General features: G+C 41.2%; 1 protein-coding gene across 2 annotated transcripts in view; it reads left to right on the top strand.

The window, feature by feature from the left end:
• Positions 1–18,194, top strand: part of CDH12 (cadherin 12) — a 243,202-nt gene extending 225,008 nt beyond the window's left edge. For both annotated transcript variants that reach the window (XM_033154397.1, XM_033154396.1), the window contains exons 8-12: positions 5,547–5,683; positions 8,124–8,245; positions 11,201–11,318; positions 14,488–14,739; positions 16,944–18,194. In XM_033154397.1, coding sequence (XP_033010288.1) covers positions 5,547–5,683; positions 8,124–8,245; positions 11,201–11,318; positions 14,488–14,739; positions 16,944–17,443 — 1,129 coding nt within the window. In that variant the 3' untranslated portion in view covers positions 17,444–18,194. The remainder of the gene's footprint in view (positions 1–5,546; positions 5,684–8,123; positions 8,246–11,200; positions 11,319–14,487; positions 14,740–16,943) is intronic.
• The last annotated feature ends 356 nt before the right edge of the window (positions 18,195–18,550 follow it).

The raw sequence follows: 18,550 nt of genomic DNA, 5'->3' as shown, positions 1-18,550 counted from the left end.
ATTTTTCTTGTTTGGATAGAATCAAAGCAGTCAAAGTTTCAGCGAAGGAACGAGTTTATTGGGTGAAGATCAAAGCTGTCAGGAATATAGAAATAGAGAGGTGAGCACTGAATGAAGAAGAAAATGAGAAATCCTGAGAGGATGTGCACCAGATGCTTGAGGCAGGTTCATTTCACATTTTAAGGATTTAGGAGTCTCAGAATTTAGTTGTTCCGTATTGTGTGTGGTATCCAGTTAATATGTCCCATCAGTGCAAGGATTTACACTTATACAATGGAACTTCCCTCCTATCTCTCCCCACCCTGTGGTGGCTTTAGGGGAGTGTGACCAGTTTACCAGTACTGGGCGCTGAACTGAACCAGTGTCATAGAGGGCCCTGCAACAATGACTTAAAACAGAAGGGGAGAGGCAGGAGGGCTGCTAAAATTCAATAGCCCAAAGTGTATTGATAAGGGGAAACCCTAGAACAGATTTAGGTAAGTGCAGAGGGAGGGGATAGAGGAATTTCACTGTGCAAGCTTAAAGGTAAAATTAAAGGACCCCTGGAAGGCTAAATCCAGTCAAAGGCGACTATGGAGTTGCAGTGCTCATCTCGCTTTCAGGCCGAGGGAGCCAGAGTTTGTCCACAGACAGCTTTCCGGGTCATGTGGCCAGCATGACTTAACCGCTTCTGGTGCAATGGGACACTGTGACAGAAACCAGAGAGCACAGAAACACCATTTACCTTAACACCGCAGCAGTACCTATTGATCTACTCGCACTGGCATGCTTTCGGACTGCTAGGAGCTGGGACAGAGCAACGGGAGCTCACCCCATTGTGGGGATTCGAACCGCCAACCTTCTGATCGGCAAGCCCAAGATGCTCAGTGGTTTAGACCACCTGCTTCCCTTAAAGCTTAAAGCCTTTCACATTTGATCCATGTGTAACCTCTGACATGGAACCCACTACACCAATAGGATAGAATTAAAGGGGGCCTTTGTGTACACATTCTGTAGTAGTTGGTACTTGGGAATGCAAAAATAAAAAAGAAAATGCTGAAATTGCAGAAATCACCACACATTTATGTTCCTAGTGAACAAGATCCATTTCCCCATGTTATTTTGTGTGAATGAATGGGATTGCATGGGCAAAGCAGCTGTTTTCATGGAACTCAATGTATATCTCAGTTCATTCATTATACTGATGCCATTTTACTAAAACAGATTCAGATGCCTGTATCATTCACTGGAAATCATGTCAAAACATCTGTGATGTTATTAAAACAGAGGACATGATTCTGTCTCCCCCACCCCACCCCACTTTCTGAGTCAAGCATCATTGCCCCCATAACCCAGCAGCCTGTGAAACATTAGAATCGAATAAGCATTTTCAAAGATCAACATTTCTTGATAAACCGTTTAGCTCATTATGAGAAATGCAAAGCTGACAGTGGAGATGACAGGAGCATTCGTTAAGCAAATGCACAGTGCATCTTAGAAGGGCATGGCGAGGAGCAATGAAATGTGTAGACAATGGTTAGGAAGTGCTTCTTAATCTGAATGCAGCAAATCTCTCTCCCCCCCTCCCCCAACTTGTGTAGAGCTGTTTGGTAAAACAGGAATATGAAATGTACTGCTATTTTGGAAGCATTAGCCGCTTTAGATTTTCTCACTCCCTGCAGGACTATCCATGTAAATTAGTTTTGCATCCTGTCAAATCAATAATTGCTTTGCTCATCGGGCCCTCGCAGTAAAATGGTGTTTGTTCAGGTCAGCAGAACTTGTGACATATCTCTCGTCATGCAAGCAGCAGGGAAAGAAAACAAACAAATCATCTCATTTGGATTTGAGCATTCAAAAACATGGTGTCTGCCTGAGTGATGAAAGATATTTTCATGTGCAGACACATGCACTTATTGGCCTATGTAAATGGAAAAACATCCAACAAGGTTACCTATTACCTATCACAATATGGGCTGAAGTCAGGCAGTGATGGCTATTGTCCATTGGGGCTGGTATGGTGGAAAGGAGGCCAACAGCAGGGGGAGCCAGAGCCAATGACAGGCAGGGGCAACTCATTCTAGTTTTGTCTCCATTCTCTTTTATTAAAAAAAAAAAGTTTTTATTTTATTTTACAAATTCTTCCACACAGTTAATGTTATTACAAATATTAGAATTGCACAAGATTGTTCCGAATCCCGAAACCTCCCTCCTCCCCTTTGTGGGTTCTTTGAATAACGTTTTTAACTGCATATTGCAAGTCCATCTATTTTACCATCCTCCATTATATCCAAAGTCAATGTGTCATTGAAATAATTATTTAAAGCAGTATATATTTGCCCCATTCTTTGTTGAAGTTTTGGTCCTCCTGATTTCTGATTTTCCCGCTTAATCTTGCCATCTCTGCATAATCCAGTAATTTCATCTGCCAGTCCACCCTAGTAGCTTATCTTGTCGTCTTTCCAGCTCTGGGCAAGAAGCATCCTTGCAGCGTACATAAGCAGTCTTTTCAGTTCCTTCAGTATCTCTGCACCTACAATTCCTAACCAAAAGGCTTCTGTTTTTTTTATTTTTAACAAAGGTTATTTTAAACATTTTTTTGGGGGGGGGATGTAGTTTTGTCTCCATTCTCTGCCCTGCAGAATTCTGCAAGGGGCAGGGCTTTGACTTAGCTGAAGTACGACGCCCTGAATTGATTATCAGTAAGAAACCAGGCAGTTGGGGAGCAGCTGAAGGCTAATTGTGGTTGGTGGGGCAATGCCCCTGTTGCTCAAAGGGGCCAGCCGCTACTAACATTGGGTGAAATGTTGCAGTGTTCCTCTCTCACTTCAGTGACAAATTACTCTTCAAGCATAGGCTCCCTGATGACAACCGTTGTGAAATTAGCACAATCCTTTGGGAAGTTCTCCTGCATGTGTCTCATTAAAGTGCCACAAAAGAAAACAGTAGCGGCATGTTGTCAAACAGAGCATGGATCAAGTTTTGTTTTCCCAGCAGGTTGGGAGGTGGTTAGAATTTTAACATAAGCATATATAAAACAAAAAGCAGCTCTTTGTATATATGCATGTATTTATCAGGTTTTCTTCAACTATAGATACCATTGAGCATTGAAAGAAAACCAACTGGGCACCAGAACTGCATGGTTCCAAATGGTAAACTGTCACTTTATGTTAGACCATGGATAGGCAAACTAAGGCCCAGGGGCCAAATCCGGCCCAATCCTCTTCTAAATCCAGCCTGCAGACGGTCCGAGAATCAGCGTGTTTTTACATGAGTAGAATGTGTTCTTTTATGTAAAATGCATCTCTGGGTTATTTGTGGGGCCTGCCTGGTGTTTTTACATGAGTAGAATGTGTACTTTTATTTAAAATGCATATCTGGGTTATTTGTGGGGCATAGGAATTCGTTCATTTAAAAAATACATATATATAGTCAGTCCCCTCCCCCCCCCCAAGGTCTGAGGGACAGTGGACTGGCCCCCTGCTGAAAATGTTTGCTGACCCCACCAGTTAGACTGTGTATGGAAGGTGAAACTGTTCAAGAAATGGATCCCCTAGCACCCAAGTTTCTTGAAAAAGGAAGGCATGGAAGGATTTTAAATGGGCCACAATAACCATGTTGGATTATTCTAGCCCGCCCTGCAATAATCCATATAACCAACCAACAGCAATTCATAGAGCTGGACTTGCAGATCCTCTGTCAGAGCAAACATGAGTGTTAACAGCATGAGTAATGTTAATCCATCACCAAATAGGTACTCAGTTTGTTATGGCTCTCTCTGTGCTATTTGTTGTTATTTTTGCCTAGCTGAAGATAGTGGAAGGGTGAAATAGAATTCTTTTTAAATTACAGTTAACATTCCACATTCTGTATTTGTAAAGCAAAACATAATCCACACTCCTGTTTGCTTTGTAGGTGCCAACTCAGTTCCCACCCACTTGCTTGAACCAATTTGTATTTAATACATATTTTTTTCATGATTTTGGACAGTTGCGTAAGCCACCGTTTGAGAAATGAGATGCTGAAGACAATACAGGAACTGAGAAATGATTTTTTTTTTTGGATCTGAGAGGATTAATTCTTAAACATTTCCAGAAACTTTTTCTTACTTGGGATATTGGGAAATTGTTGCACTTCTGTGGAGCTCATATTTTTTTATGAGCTAAACTGGAGTAACGTTGAAGCACAATGGATAATTGTGCCCAAGCCCACAAAACAAAAAAATCCAGATTTTGACTGCAACTGTGTGTCTTACCTTTGTGTGAGATCATTTCTGTGATACTTAATCTCTCTTTGATGATCTTCCATATCCCATGAGAGTAGTAGGAGACACTTGCCTTACCCAAGCCATTCAACAACAACAACAACAACAACAACAACAACAATTTATTATTTATATCCCTCCCAACTGGCTGGGTTTTCCCAGCCACTCTAGGCAGCTTCTAGCAAAATACTAAAAATAATAAAATGTTGGACTTTGAAAACTTCCCTGAACATCCTTCAGATGTTTTCTAAAAGTTGTGTAATTCTTTATCTCCCTGACATCTGATGGGAGATAAGCTCTTTTAATATCCTCCCTAATAAGTTAAAACTGAACCACCTCCTGAAATCTCAACACAATAGTTTGTTTTCAAAAGAGTGCAACCTATGACAACCTCTAAGGTTCTCAATGTTATAGAACTTGAGAGATAGATTTGTATGTCTGGCTTTTCAGGAGGTTTTCTATTTATTTATTTGCAGCATTTTATCCCGCCTCTCTATAAAAGGCAGTTTACAATCAACAGCATAAATCAGTGTAGCTTTAATCCATAAAATAATCATAAAACAGCAATAAACAATGAAAGTACATGGTGAAGCATGCTTACTGTGGTAGGAAATCACCATTGGATCATTGCCTCGCGGAGTCAATAAACAAGGCATTGAGGCAAAACTTCAAGCTTTATTCTTGGCCAAGAAATGTGTCCTTCCAACCTCACAGTTCAGACAGAAGACACCAAACATACTCATTTATAAGCTTTTATAAATAGGTAACAAGATACAAATGTAACTATTCACACATGACACTGTTTTCCATATGACACTCATTTACAGATTGCAATCTTTCTAGTCACTTTATGGCAACTTTGCTATATACTGTGACCATTGTTTTCCCACAACATTTCTAAGTACTATGAATACAGCCAGCAAAACAAGTGTTCAAATTGGATTTATGAAGAGCATTAACAAATATACATTTAAAAGGTTTGTTCTAAACTTTGATGGTCTTGGGGGGTGGGGTGGGGGTAGCGAAGAAGGCATTCAGTCCAAAACACAAACTTGAACGACCAAAATAGTGTCAAATATTATTATACAGTATATTTTCGGTTAACTTTTTTTCCTCAAGTCCATCTTTCTTTATTCCTTTATTTAGCCTTCCGACTTGGCGTTGAAGCAGCCACTGCTTCTTCATTATTAATCAGGGAAACCAGAGTAGCAAAATTGATGGTACCTCACCAACTGCTATTATGATAGCTAAGCATTCCTATTTCCTTCTTGTTTTTCTTTCCCTCCCCGAAACACATCTGCAGGTACTTCATAGACTGGAAGAATGATGTGGACAGCTACTTTACTATAGATGAAATGGAAGGAACTATTGCCACAAATGAACTGCTGGACAGAGAGACTACCGCACAGTACAACTTTTCCATAATTGCCAGTAAAGTTAGTAAGTATGGCAGGAAAAGACCCACCCAATATTCTCTTTCCTACATGGTTTGTTCATTTTTATGCAAGGTCACCTTTGGCCCATTTGGGGGTGGGAAGGTATAAAATATATTTATTTCATGCGGTTCATGCAGTAATAATTTTGTGTCTCTGCTGTGTGTCAGTGTTTCAGCCTTCCAACCCCACACTTTTAGGATTCTATGAAATGACTTCCTACAAGTTCTTATAGGATGTATAGTTCTTGACTGGGCAGTCTGGGCATGCTTTCGCAAAACCAATTGATCACAATTAGATGTAGCTTAAATCGGTGGAATGGAACCTAGTCATGACTTGTCAGTCAGTCAATGTGACTTGGTTACAACAAGCTTGGCTGGACCTCTCAATACTGTAAACACATTTAATTATATGAAAATCTTGCTAGTTCAAGAACTTCAGTGGATGTCCTGCTTTAAATTATCCCAGTGATCCAGAACATTTGTTCCTGAAACGATATCTCATGTTCTCTCTCCTGCTCTCCATTCTTCTTCATCAGATAGTCAATAATATAGAATTACATGATTCCCCCTCTCCTCTCTGACATTTTATTGTGGTCTTAATGTTGTACCTGATGAGTAAGTTGTGTGTGTTTTAAAAATAAATAAATAGTGATCTTCAAATATCTGAAGGGTTCTCACATTGAAGATGGAGCATACCTGTTTACTCTTGCTCCAAAGGCCAGAACTGAAACTAGTGGGTAGAAATGGCAGTGAATGAAATTTCTGCTAAATATTTGGAGAAACCTCCTAACAGTATGAGCCATTTGATAGTTGAGGAGCCAGCTCCCTCCTTCAATGGAGGTCATTAGGCAAAGGCTGTAGTTGTATCCTGCACAGCAGATCCTGTACTGAGCAAAAAGATCAAATAAATGACCTTCTGAGTTTCTCAGTCCCCATACTTCCCATCATGGCCTGTTACATCAATTTGAACACTTATCGCCAAATATGGAAAAAATGTCAAGATTGCCGTCCCATTTGTAGTTATAAATAAAGCCCGCCATCTGGACTCCTGTCAACTCCCAGAAACTACAAATGAAATTGGACTTTGCCATTTTCCGTGGAGACTCAGATGAAGGTCAAGAGCAGGTGTCTACAGGATCAGCTGTGCCTGTCTCATCCCCAGAGCACTCTTGACAGTTGTTTCCTGAAAAGCATCTGTGACTCTTTGAGATGGAGCATTATTTAGAACCAATGGTGATGCAATACTGATGCTTATCTCGCTGCTCTCTCAAAGCAAATAATCTTTACTAGGGGTGATTTGAAATTCTGTCGAGTCTCAAGAGATCAAGTTGGCTTTTTGCTACCAGAATAGATGCTGTGCAGCTTACGCTGATAAAGACAATGATGGGGAATATGTAATAGAAATGAAGTGACAGATGAATGATTAGTTTTTCTTAGCAAGGCTGGCTGGCTGACTTTTGGGTCATGTAATACCAGACCAGAACACTCTGTCTAAAAAAGCCAAACTATAAAATAGTTTCCAGGGTTGGAAATTCTGTTTTGTTCTTTTTACCAAGTTCTTCCATTCCAAGTTATATACAGGTGAAACTCAAAAAAATTAGAATATTGTAGAAAAGTCCATTTATGTAAGCAATTGTTTTCATTAGCTACTGGAGTTTAATATATGAGATAGACTCATGACATGCAAAGCGAGATATGTCAAGCCTTTGCTTGTTATAATTGTGATGATTATGGTGCACAGCTGATCAAAACCCCAAAGTTGAAATTGTTAATTTGGGGTTCTCATCAGCTGTGCACCATAATCATCACAATTATAACAAGTAAAGGCTTGACATATCTCACTTTGCATGTCATGAGTCTATCTCATATATTAGTTTCACTTTTTAAGTTGAATTACTGAAAGAAATGAACCTTTCCCAGGTACTATTTCTAGGTTAGCGGAGTCTACAACCTGAAGCGTCTGTAACCCAAGGTACCACTGTAGTACCTCGGGTTAAGAACTTTACCTCAGGATGAGAACAGAAATTGTGCAGCGGCAGCAGGAGGCCCCATTAGCTAAAGTGGTACCTCAGGTTAAGAACGGTTTCAGGTTAAGAATGGACCTCCGGAACTAATTAAGTTCGTAACCAGAAGTACCACTGTATTGTATTGTAACTAAGTATTGCAACTCTTTTTCCACATCCTACTTATGGCACTGCCAGTTTCAGCCCATAGAGGGGAAGTGCTAAATGTTTCTATATAAGCATGCATAAATAGCTTGGTCCTCTGCCCCAACTTCATATGACTGTTAGGTGCAACCCCTCTTGAGTGAGCAATTTGCCGGACCAATATGAAAGGCCATGTTAAGATATATCTGCAATTATGCCTTTCACTGCCTTATGTGAATATATGATGTTGCTTTAGATGTTGTTAAGTATTCCATACCTAATTTCTTTTTCTTAATAGGCAATCCATTATTAACCAGCAAGGTCAACGTCATCATAAATGTCCTAGATGTCAATGAATTTCCTCCTGAAATTGCAGTGCCCTACGAGTCCTATGTGTGTGAAAATGCAAGGCCAGGACAGGTATCTCTCTCCTTTTTAATGTTACCTGTGGATGTAGTCATGAGGAATGATTGTAATCATGTGCAGTGGTTAACCAACAACAAAAGCAACTTAACAATAACTAATGGTCTTTTACTTTTCAAGTATTTGAGGTATTTTAGTTACTTATATATTGAATGCATTTCTAGAGAGGGCTGCACTGAAGACAACTCAGAATAAAAAAAATAATACTTATCTGAGCAATGCTTACAGCAACCCTGAAAAGTGGGCCAGTATTATCCTATCCCCGTGTTGTATATTGGGAGCTAAAGCTGGGGAAACAGTCTCTGCCAAAAGCTACATAGCAAGTTTGTGGCTGGGATGCTATTTTTAATATTTGATGGAAGCCGCCCAGAGTGGCTGGGGAGACCCAGCCAGATGGGTGGGGGTACATAAATTATTATTGTTATTGTTGTTGTTGTTGTTGTTGTTGTTGTTGTTATCAGGAACTTTCTAGTTTTTAGTGAATCCCATTAGTCACAGTCTTAAAACTGTATTTATTGGATCAGACAGACATACCCTGTGACCTACCAAGCCAAGCACAGACCACAAACTAGGTTGTGGCCTATTAAAGGCTTGAAAAACCACCTCTTTTAGCCGCCTGCTTGGGACTGCCAGAAACAGAGGTATATGTTCAGCACCTGGCAGACTTCAATGTACAGACAGCAGGCTGAATAGACAGTAGGGTGAATAGTCATTCAGGCTTGTATTTGATAACTGCATTTTCTTGTACGGTGGACACCTTAAAAGATAGTGCAGCGACTGTTCTGCAAATTAACTGTGACTCTCCAAAAGATGTATTCAGCCACCATATATAGCTGGCCTCCAGGGATCCACTGAAGTTAGGCAATATAATCACAAGTTCCCCTTGCCTGGGAACAAAACTCATAAAAGACAGCAATTTCCTTGCCAGGATGAGCAAAACGTTAGCAGACTGAAAAATAAAATATACGGCCGGTGTAAATTCTTCTAACCCTGCTTCTCATTCCCCACCACACCGGCCATTAAGTTTTCCCAAACCCTACTTTTCTTGAGGTGCTGCTCAATGGTAATAAACATAAGAATATCTGCACTGTTATATTCTACCATATATAGTCCTGTTTATAAGCCTTGCAGAATCAAATGGAGAGTTCCAAGACTCCGGGCCGTAACACTTAAAAAAACCAAAAAAAACAAAAAACCATCATTCAACACTATTGCCCAGAGGAGATGGGATTTGCAGCCTCAATAATTCTGTTACTTGAATTACTACACCTATGGAGCAAAAAGCATTTCCTCAGTATAGATAGTAACTGGTTTAAATAACTGCCCATGGCAACTGCTTAAAGAACCCCTTCCACAGTGTTTGCTTCTGTGTGGCATGTAATAAATGCATAGAAGTGCTACTGAAATTGTCTGAAATGATCAAATTTTCAGCAGTTGTAGGAGAATGCTTGCAACCATCCGCATATGAGCTGGTCCAAGTGCAGGGATAAGGAGGAGATCGGTGTCATGTGGCAGAGTGAGCTAACTTGGTAGGCTGTAGGCCTTGCAGCTTAGCCTTCATTCAAGGCTGATGGCAGATGTTGAAGTGAATGGAGGATGATCAAACTTTGCCATGCTTGTTATGGATAGATAGATAAATTTTATCTATCTATCTATATCTATATAATTTTTGATGATATGCAATGTCCAGACTCAAAACTGAGAACATATCTAAAATTTCATATTTATTCACTTTGTTCCTTATAGAGAGTACAGCTTTCTCCCTATTAACATTTAGGGATTTCTTCTGTATTTCATTTCAGACAGATCACACTAACATACACCGTCCTCAGCAGTATCCTGCGAAGTTTCTCTCAGCAGCTATTCTCCTCACACACACTGAGAGAGAAGCAGAAAGCAGTTAAAAATGACAGTTACTTGAATAACAGTCACAACAGAATGGAATGCCTCTCTCATATGACTCACAGTCAGCCAATCACATGAGAGAGCTATTGCCAAAGAAAGAACTCCATGCAATTTAACATAAGTGAACATTCCCATGCCAGGACATTAAACCATTATCCGTAACAGTGCTAACATCATGCCCCCTTTCTATTTTACCTTCAGGGATTGCCTCCCTTCAGTGATTTCTGCCCACAGGAAAAGACCGGCTCAGATTACTGTCAAGGCAAACAACTGCACTTTTTGTTGTATTTTTGTTTGGACAATTTCTTTCCCACCCTTTATCATAAATGACCACAGGGTGGATAACAACAATTTAAATAGTCGTACCTTATTTCTCAAACTTAATCCATTCCGGGAGTCCATTTGACTCCTGAAACTGTTCGAAAACCAAGGCCGATTGGCTGCAGGAGCTTCTTGCAGTTAAGCGGAAGCCGCGTCAGACGTTCGGCTTCAGAAAAATGTTCGCAAACCAGAATATTTACTTCTGGGTTTGCAGCATTCAGGAGCCAAAACGCACCAGTACCAAGGTGTTTGAGAACCAAGGTACGACTGTACAAGCAATGAAGAAAGAATATCTTTCACATGCCAAATCTGCCCAAGTTGTGGCATTACAATAGTTTGCCATCCACTGAGGAAAATGGTCAGCTGTGACTGAGAGTGAAATTCATTCCTAGCCATGTAAAGCAGTGGCCAACTGATGCCTCAGTGGAAGACTCTCAAAACTGCGGGAGGGAGGGAGGGCTGGGCTACTAGGAAGGAATGCTGCAATGGTGGGCAACCTTGATTTTTAAGAGGTCAGCTGCCATGCCCCTGAGGGGCCTATTGAGATCCTGGGCTGGATTGGTCCCTCCCCTGGCCATAGCTGCCCAGCAAGTTGACCTCAACCTGGTGATGCACTGAACCATAAGGACATGAATATTCCAGAACACCTCAGCAACTGAACCAACTGAAGACATTTCCTTTCACACAGAAATGTGTGTTGAAGTTTTTATTTCATTGTGGTTTTAGGTAATTCAGATTGTCGGTGCAGCAGACAAGGATTTGTCACCTGCTGGACAAAGATTCTCCTTTCGACTCTCTCCTGAGGTGTCTACAAAGCCAAATTTCACAGTCCATGATTTCAGAAGTAAGTTTCTATTTTGGATGGTGATGGTACAATTGTTTTGTTCAGTTATTCTGGTGGCTACAGCCTTCTGTTATATGTGAGACAGTGAGCTGCTTCAATATGCAATTTTTTCAGATATCACACAAGGGAGATGAGAAAAGTCCTTTACAGACAAAGGAGTGTTGGGGGTCGACTAGTTGGGGTCTACTAGACAAAAAAGGTGGTGGCGTTCCATCAGCTTGAGCATCATGGTGAAAGACTCCAAAGCAAGGGAGAAGGGGGAGGAGAAAAATAGGTTTGGAGTAACTGAAGGATAACTGCTCAGAAATAGGCACCATCTGTACTATGCTTAGTAGCATAGTCTTAGCATAGGTTGGCCCTAGTTGGGTGTGTAACATTTATTAAACATATCAAGAGCCACGATGGACACAGAGGAAGATAGTTGAGTCCTGCAGATTCATATTGATTCTTTATGTGATTTCATAATCTAAGGTATATTTAATCCTCAAAACTGAAGTAATTTATTTCCTCAAAATTACTGGCACCCACCAGAAAGGTGCACAATTAATGACAACACTTCTTCACACAAAAGGGAATGTGCTGCATATCTTACCTGTGCATCTTGTGACATTCTTGGCCCAATAATTCTCACCAACTACCTGTATGTATACTGGCCTTTACAGATGGATGAATCCATCCCCCCCCCCCCAGCCATTGTCCCTTTCACACATTTACACTATGTTTGGTTCTGTATATATCTGCAATTAAAAAAAACCTGCATGAAAATTTGCATTTAAATGTAAAAATATACATATCTAATTGTATTCTTCCTGAAACTATGCATTTCTAAGCTACAGCTCAGGCTATTTCATCTCAAAAGTCACAAAGCCTGTTGGGCCTGCCTGCTACATCCTTGGTGATGTTGGATGACTTAAACATCTGAATAGACGAATATACATGACTAGTGGGCTGTGTATGCCTTGCTGGGTCACAGGTTGTACAGGCTTACAAGAGAGCAGATGCCACTGGATTTCATCTCATATCAGCCTCAGCAACCATGACCAATTGCCAGGGATGATGAGAGTTGGAGTCCAGTGCCACCTAGAACACACCATGCTGGATACTCCTGCTATAGAGTACCAGAGCCTGCTGGACCCAACCATTGAAAACAGCCATTAGCTTCCTGCCCTGCCCAGTTTGTTTCTGCTTCAAATCCATCTGAGAGACAGAACAGTGAGGCTGAACGAGATAAGGAAAAGCTGTTACCCACTATGTACTTTAGTGATGCTATAAATCTAAAATCCTAGACATATATTTCACTTGTGGTTTCAATGGTGGTGCAAATCCGGCAATTACTGTGCACTGTGCCACCAATCAACCCTTGGATTATATCACATCTGTGAAGGATAAAGCTAGACTGTAGGGTGATGGGAAAAAAACAAAGCTTGTCTCTCCTGCGTTCAGTCTCAATTGGACTCATACATTCCAGCTGAGTCCTTACCAACTTTATGCCTACTAAAGAATTAGATGGTAGCTGTGATAAGCTATATCAGAACTATTTTTCTAGAAAAAGAGTTGTGGGAGCTTATCATGAACGCCTCCCTCATTCTCTTGGAATGGCAATGGTGTCCAGCTGTGAGGTGCCGGAACCCAACTGAAAGTTGCCGGAACTGCGTTCCGTCTTAGAAAAAGATCCTGAACTATACAATATGCATAACATGGCATGTGTGGGTCAGCCTGAAATCTTTTTCATGCAGGATAGCCTGCGGCCCTCCATGTGGTGCTGAACTACAACTCCCACAATGCCCAACCTTTCGCAATGCTAGATGAGGCTGATGGGAGTTGGAGTCCAAAAACATCTGGAGGGCAAAGGCTGCTGTAGTCTAACTGGGCTGCAAACTGCACAAGGCCTACTTATAATGTTATAGCATCTACCCACAGACTTTCCCCTAAAAGCAACACTTGTCTTCAGATACTCAGCAACTGATGGCTCCACTGGGATCTGAGCCTATCTACAAGGAAACAGGATCTGTCAGTTCATCTCTCAATTCTTTTGCAGCAGCATTCAAAGAGGGAAGAGAAAAAAAAAAACCATCCAGTATAGAGAGATGTGTAATGTTGTGGGAGATGCTGTGAACTAGCAGGCAGGAGAGAGAGCACCGCAGGCAATCCCAATCAGACCTGCCAGCAAATTGGTTTCTAATCTCACTCCCTGCTTAATCCTTTTAATCTTTACATCAGTTTTCTTCCTCACTGGGTTTCTTTGATTCAGGGGAAAGGCGCGATAACCCCGCCCCTACCAGGGAAAGTGAGAGAAACACCACTCACAGAGGCCTGCATTCACCTTAATACCATTAGAACATTTGCCAGTAATCTCTGATTGAGTGTCTAGTTTGATTTCTGGTGGGACTTTTCTTAATCATTTCTTCTGAGCAGGTGCTGCAGCAGGGAAGGTTTCCTACCTTTCTAAGGTGCCTCCAGTGGAAATTGGCAAAGCAAGAAAGCCACATTTCCCTTCTCACTGGAGAAATGAATGGCAGTCACAGCCGTTGAAGGGCATCCAGGCAGACCTGAGGAAAAACAAGAGATATGGCAAAGATATTTACCCCTAGGGTGGGTTTTTTTTTGTTTTTTTTACATCTTTTTTGTGTGCTATAACAAGCCTGCTGTCAAACTGAGCCAGATTTATAGGAGAAGAGTCACAATAATTACCATTTGCCCAGGGAGGAGAGGAGAGGATTCCATTACCTGGCATCTCATTTGAATGCGATGCTTTGGGTAATGATGAAGCAAAGAAACTATACTATTCTTGGACCGCAAATAGGCTATGTCTGAGTGTGAAGGTGCATGCCAGATGACATTGGAAGCAGCAGATTGATCTTCCTTCCTCTCTCCCCCACAATGCCTAGAAATAGGGAATGCATGATATAATGGCACCCCATTGCAATTTTCCCCCACCCTCATTCCACCTTATTGACAGTGAAGAAGCTTGCAACATGATTACACAACATCACACCATTTCCATTAGTTTACATTACTGGAGAAATGGGGTACTGCTTGCAGTGCAAATGAGCTGCAATGTCAGGCATAAGTTTCTCATTGTTCTGCTTTTTTATTTTTATTCCAAATCATGACAACAAGAAGAGAGAAAGAATCTTATCTGTAGTGTTCTTTTGTTTCCCCCCTCCAGACAACACAGCTGGAATTGTGGCCAGGAGAAGTGGGTACAGCCGCCGGCAGCAAGAATTATACTTCCTTCCAGTTGTGATAGAAGACAGCAGCTACCCCATACAAAGCAGTACAAACACAATGACAATCCGGGTTTGCAGATGTGACTCTGATGGCACCATCCTCTCATGCAATGTCGAGGCAATCTTCCTGCCAGTCGGACTCAGCACAGGGGCCCTGATTGCAATCCTATTGTGCATTGTTATACTTCTAGGTTAGTACTCTTTTACAGAAAGAAATTTCACTGGTACCACATAGTCTGTTCCTCAGTTGTGTTATGAAATTCCCAAAAGGCAGCTCCTGTAAGCTGCTTTTAGGGGTGGGAGTTTTCATGTGCACAGCCATATAGCATTAGATATCATGTACTGAAACTTGGATCCGGCGAATGGCGTTCGAGGACAGCCTCCCTGCCGGAGTTTAAATTCGCCATGAACACTCTCCCATTGGCGAGACCCGCTCCTTAAGTGGGGGCCCTGCCCAGGGCCAACAGCATGGAGAGGCGATGGCAGGGAGCGCGACAGTCTCTAGCCCTCGGCTGGGTCATGCAGGACCCTGAGCCCGGCCGCAATGTTGCCCACCAAATAAGGTAAGCAGACTTTTTCAAAGGAGAGTTTGATGGATTCTCGAAATTCCACTGGATCCCCCAGAAACTCCCAGATGTGTAGTTAAGGTTATTCTGTTTGGGAACCACTCTGGAATGAAAGGGCGGGCAATGTACTAAATGTTGTATACAGTCATACCCTTGGATGTCAAACTTTATCCATTGTGGGAGTCCGTTCGACTCCCAAAACAGTTTGAAAACCAAGGTGTGGCTTCTGATTGGCTGCAGGAGCTTCCTGCACTCAATCAGAAGCCACGTCAGACATTCGGCTTCCGAAAAACGTTCTCAAACTAGGACACTCATTTCTGGGTTTGCGGCATTTGGGAGCCAAAATGTCTGAGTACCAAGGCATTCGACAACCAAGGTACGACTGTATACTTAAACATGAGCATGGGCAATAGAGGTTAGCAATAATTACATGACAATCATTTGTATGGCCTTCCCCAACCTGGTGCCCTTCAGACGACCAAAGTTTGGAGATGATGGGAGTGATAGCCCAACAACACTTGGAAGACATCAAGATGTATAGGCAATATAGCATATATGACAGAGTACGTGATATACTTTGCAGTATATTATCTTAGGATGTACATGCCCAGTTGTCTCAGAGACTTGATCTGAGACTTTCTGAATTCTTAAAAAAAGGACGGTATCTCTGGCTCACCTTATGCTGGAGTGTCTTAGACTGATCAAGGTCTTATGGAGCCTAGAGATAATGTGTTTGGCACAATTTTGAATTGGCCTGAAAATAAGACTTGGGTGGGGGCAGTTAGGTTCATTTGGTAATTACACCCAGTTCATGCAATGTTTACAGGTGTCCACCTAAATAATCCTTTGCTTTGCTGCTTCCAATGCTACATTTTTTACCAGTCCCTATATAACAAAGATAATTTGCATCTAGTAAGACCTCTGTCTAAAGGCTATCTTATTAACCCTCATTTTTCACAGGAAACTGCTTAAATTGGTTTCCTTAACAAAAGCCCAATAAGCTCTGAATGGGGAGCCAGAACATGCCTACCTGCCCATGGTACATGATGATTGCAGGCTTTTAGGTTTTTAGGACCTTTGTATCCAAGGTTGCCTATTTCCTTGATACAATTAAAGGATATAATTAAAGGCTGGTAAAAGGGAACAAGACATAATAGTTATCAAGCTCACACAGCACATTAGCTTGGACAATTCCCTGCAATGCACTGAGGAGTTTAAAGGCAGAGAAATGGCAACGAGAACCTTAACCACAGGTGTTAGATTTACGTGGCAAAATGTTAGCATGGCACCATCAACTGTGAATGGGTACATCTATGTTTGTGTGTTAAATGGAGCTGTTATAATCATTTTTGCAAAGTACTTAGAGATGTGTGGGTTGTAGTTTTTTTTTTTTTTTTAATCCAACAGCACATACATTTTGTTAAATAAACATAATACAGAATAATCAAAATCTGTAAACTGCAGCTAGGGTTGCATTCAGTGTAATGAATGTAAGGTTCACAATGGTTTACAAAAAATATATATATTAAGTGGCTTCTTTAAAGAATAAATGTTCAAGTTTCCTTTCTGTTAAACACAGAAAAATAAATCTGATCTTTCCCCATTTCATGGTTGTCGGGAAAGCGGAAAATCCATGTGTGCCATTTGCAGTTGACGAAGCCAGGCCTGCATTTTGCCATTTAAACTCAGGTCCTGTTTATACCTGAGATCAAAAAGTAATTTGTGAGTCACCCCTGACAGTTCCTAGATATTAGAAGGTGATGCAGTGTTTTATTGGAAGAAAGCCGGACTCCTTCCGCCCTTAATTTACCATTCTCTTCTTGTCTTAGTCATCGTGGTGCTGTACGTGGCGCTGAGGCGGCAGAAGAAAAAAGACACTCTCATGACCTCTAAAGAAGACATCCGAGACAACGTCATCCATTACGATGATGAAGGAGGTGGCGAAGAGGACACTCAGGCTTTCGACATCGGGGCCCTGAGGAATCCAAAAGCAATTGAGGATAACAAAATACGCAGGGATATAAAGCCAGATGCTCTCTGTTTACCTCGCTCAAGACCACCCGCAGAGGACAACACAAATATCAGAGATTTCATAAATCAAAGGCTGAGAGAGAATGATGGCGATCCCTCGGCACCCCCTTATGACTCGCTAGCGACATACGCTTATGAAGGAAATGGATCTGTGGCCGAATCTCTTAGCTCTATAGATTCGCTTGCAACTGAGGCAGATCAGGATTATGACTATTTGAGTGACTGGGGACCACGTTTTAAAGTCTTGGCAGACATGTTTGGAGAAGAAGAAAGTTATAATCCAGATAAAGTCACTTAGCTGGGGGCAGGGAGGGGGGAAGAAATGTAAACCTACAACAAATTTTAAAATAAACAAGCTTTATAGGAAAGGATTCCTTTGATTATAAGAGACAGCAGCTGTCCCAGTGAGCTCCAATATTTATCATACTGTCAATCTTGGTTTACCTGTTTGTCAAGGGAAGGAGCATCCTTGACAAATCTGTTTCTTTTCTTGGTGGATTTTGGTTTTGTTTGTTTGTTATTACTTTGGAATCACACTGAGACAACCTCAGGCCTATTAGCTACAATTTACCGATACAACACAGAAAGAAGGATAGCTTTCCGGCATGGTGGTGGAAGAGTGGTAGATTTTTCTTAATTCCACTGAAGTGCCTATTGAAACTCTTACTATTTAAAGTGGAAATGACTGCAGCAAATGGCGCTAAGGGAAACTGACATAAAGAGGACATTAACTTTTATGTCGAGAAGCAATAGCCGCACGCTGACTTCTGGTTCTTTTAAAACAAAAAGTGTAGAACAGTGGCTGGAATCTGTCTGTCCAGCGATTGCAACTCGGTGGAGATTGTGTTCTGTTTGGTTTTGTTTTTTAACCAAGGAAGCAAGTTGTCTGCCAGGAAATCACATTTCTTATGCCTACACTTCACACGGGAAAGTTTTAAAAAGCTGTTATTCCAATTCAAGTTGTAAAGCCCACAGTCAATGAATATTTAAAATGTTCATCAAAATGTTACACTTTTTCAAGAATTAAAAAAAGAGAGAGAGAGAAGTGATGGAAGTATACATTTCTTATTTGGATGATATAGTCCTTGCAGAATGCTCTTCATATTCAGAGAAAGGCTATTGTTGTTTTTGGAGGGTTTAGTCAGATGGAGGGAATTATTTGAGTATCCCTTTTGCTGTGTATAGCTAAGGTGGTGTATGTAAATATTATCATTGCTTGTCTGCAGCAGAGATGCCAACTGCTCATAGGGTGTTTTGTTTTTTAATTGAGTGTCCATATTTCCAAAACTCTCTCCATAAGTAGTAACAAAACCTGTTATGCACAGAGTATATCTAACTGCTTTCCATTTGAGAAAAATGCATTTATAAAATTGAAATGGTTATGTATGGATAATAAGAGACTTCA

Source organism: Lacerta agilis, chromosome 7 (genome assembly GCF_009819535.1).
Source record: "Lacerta agilis isolate rLacAgi1 chromosome 7, rLacAgi1.pri, whole genome shotgun sequence".
In the NCBI taxonomy this organism is placed as follows: Eukaryota; Metazoa; Chordata; class Lepidosauria; order Squamata; family Lacertidae; genus Lacerta; species Lacerta agilis.
This window is presented reverse-complemented; position numbering and strand designations above follow the sequence as displayed.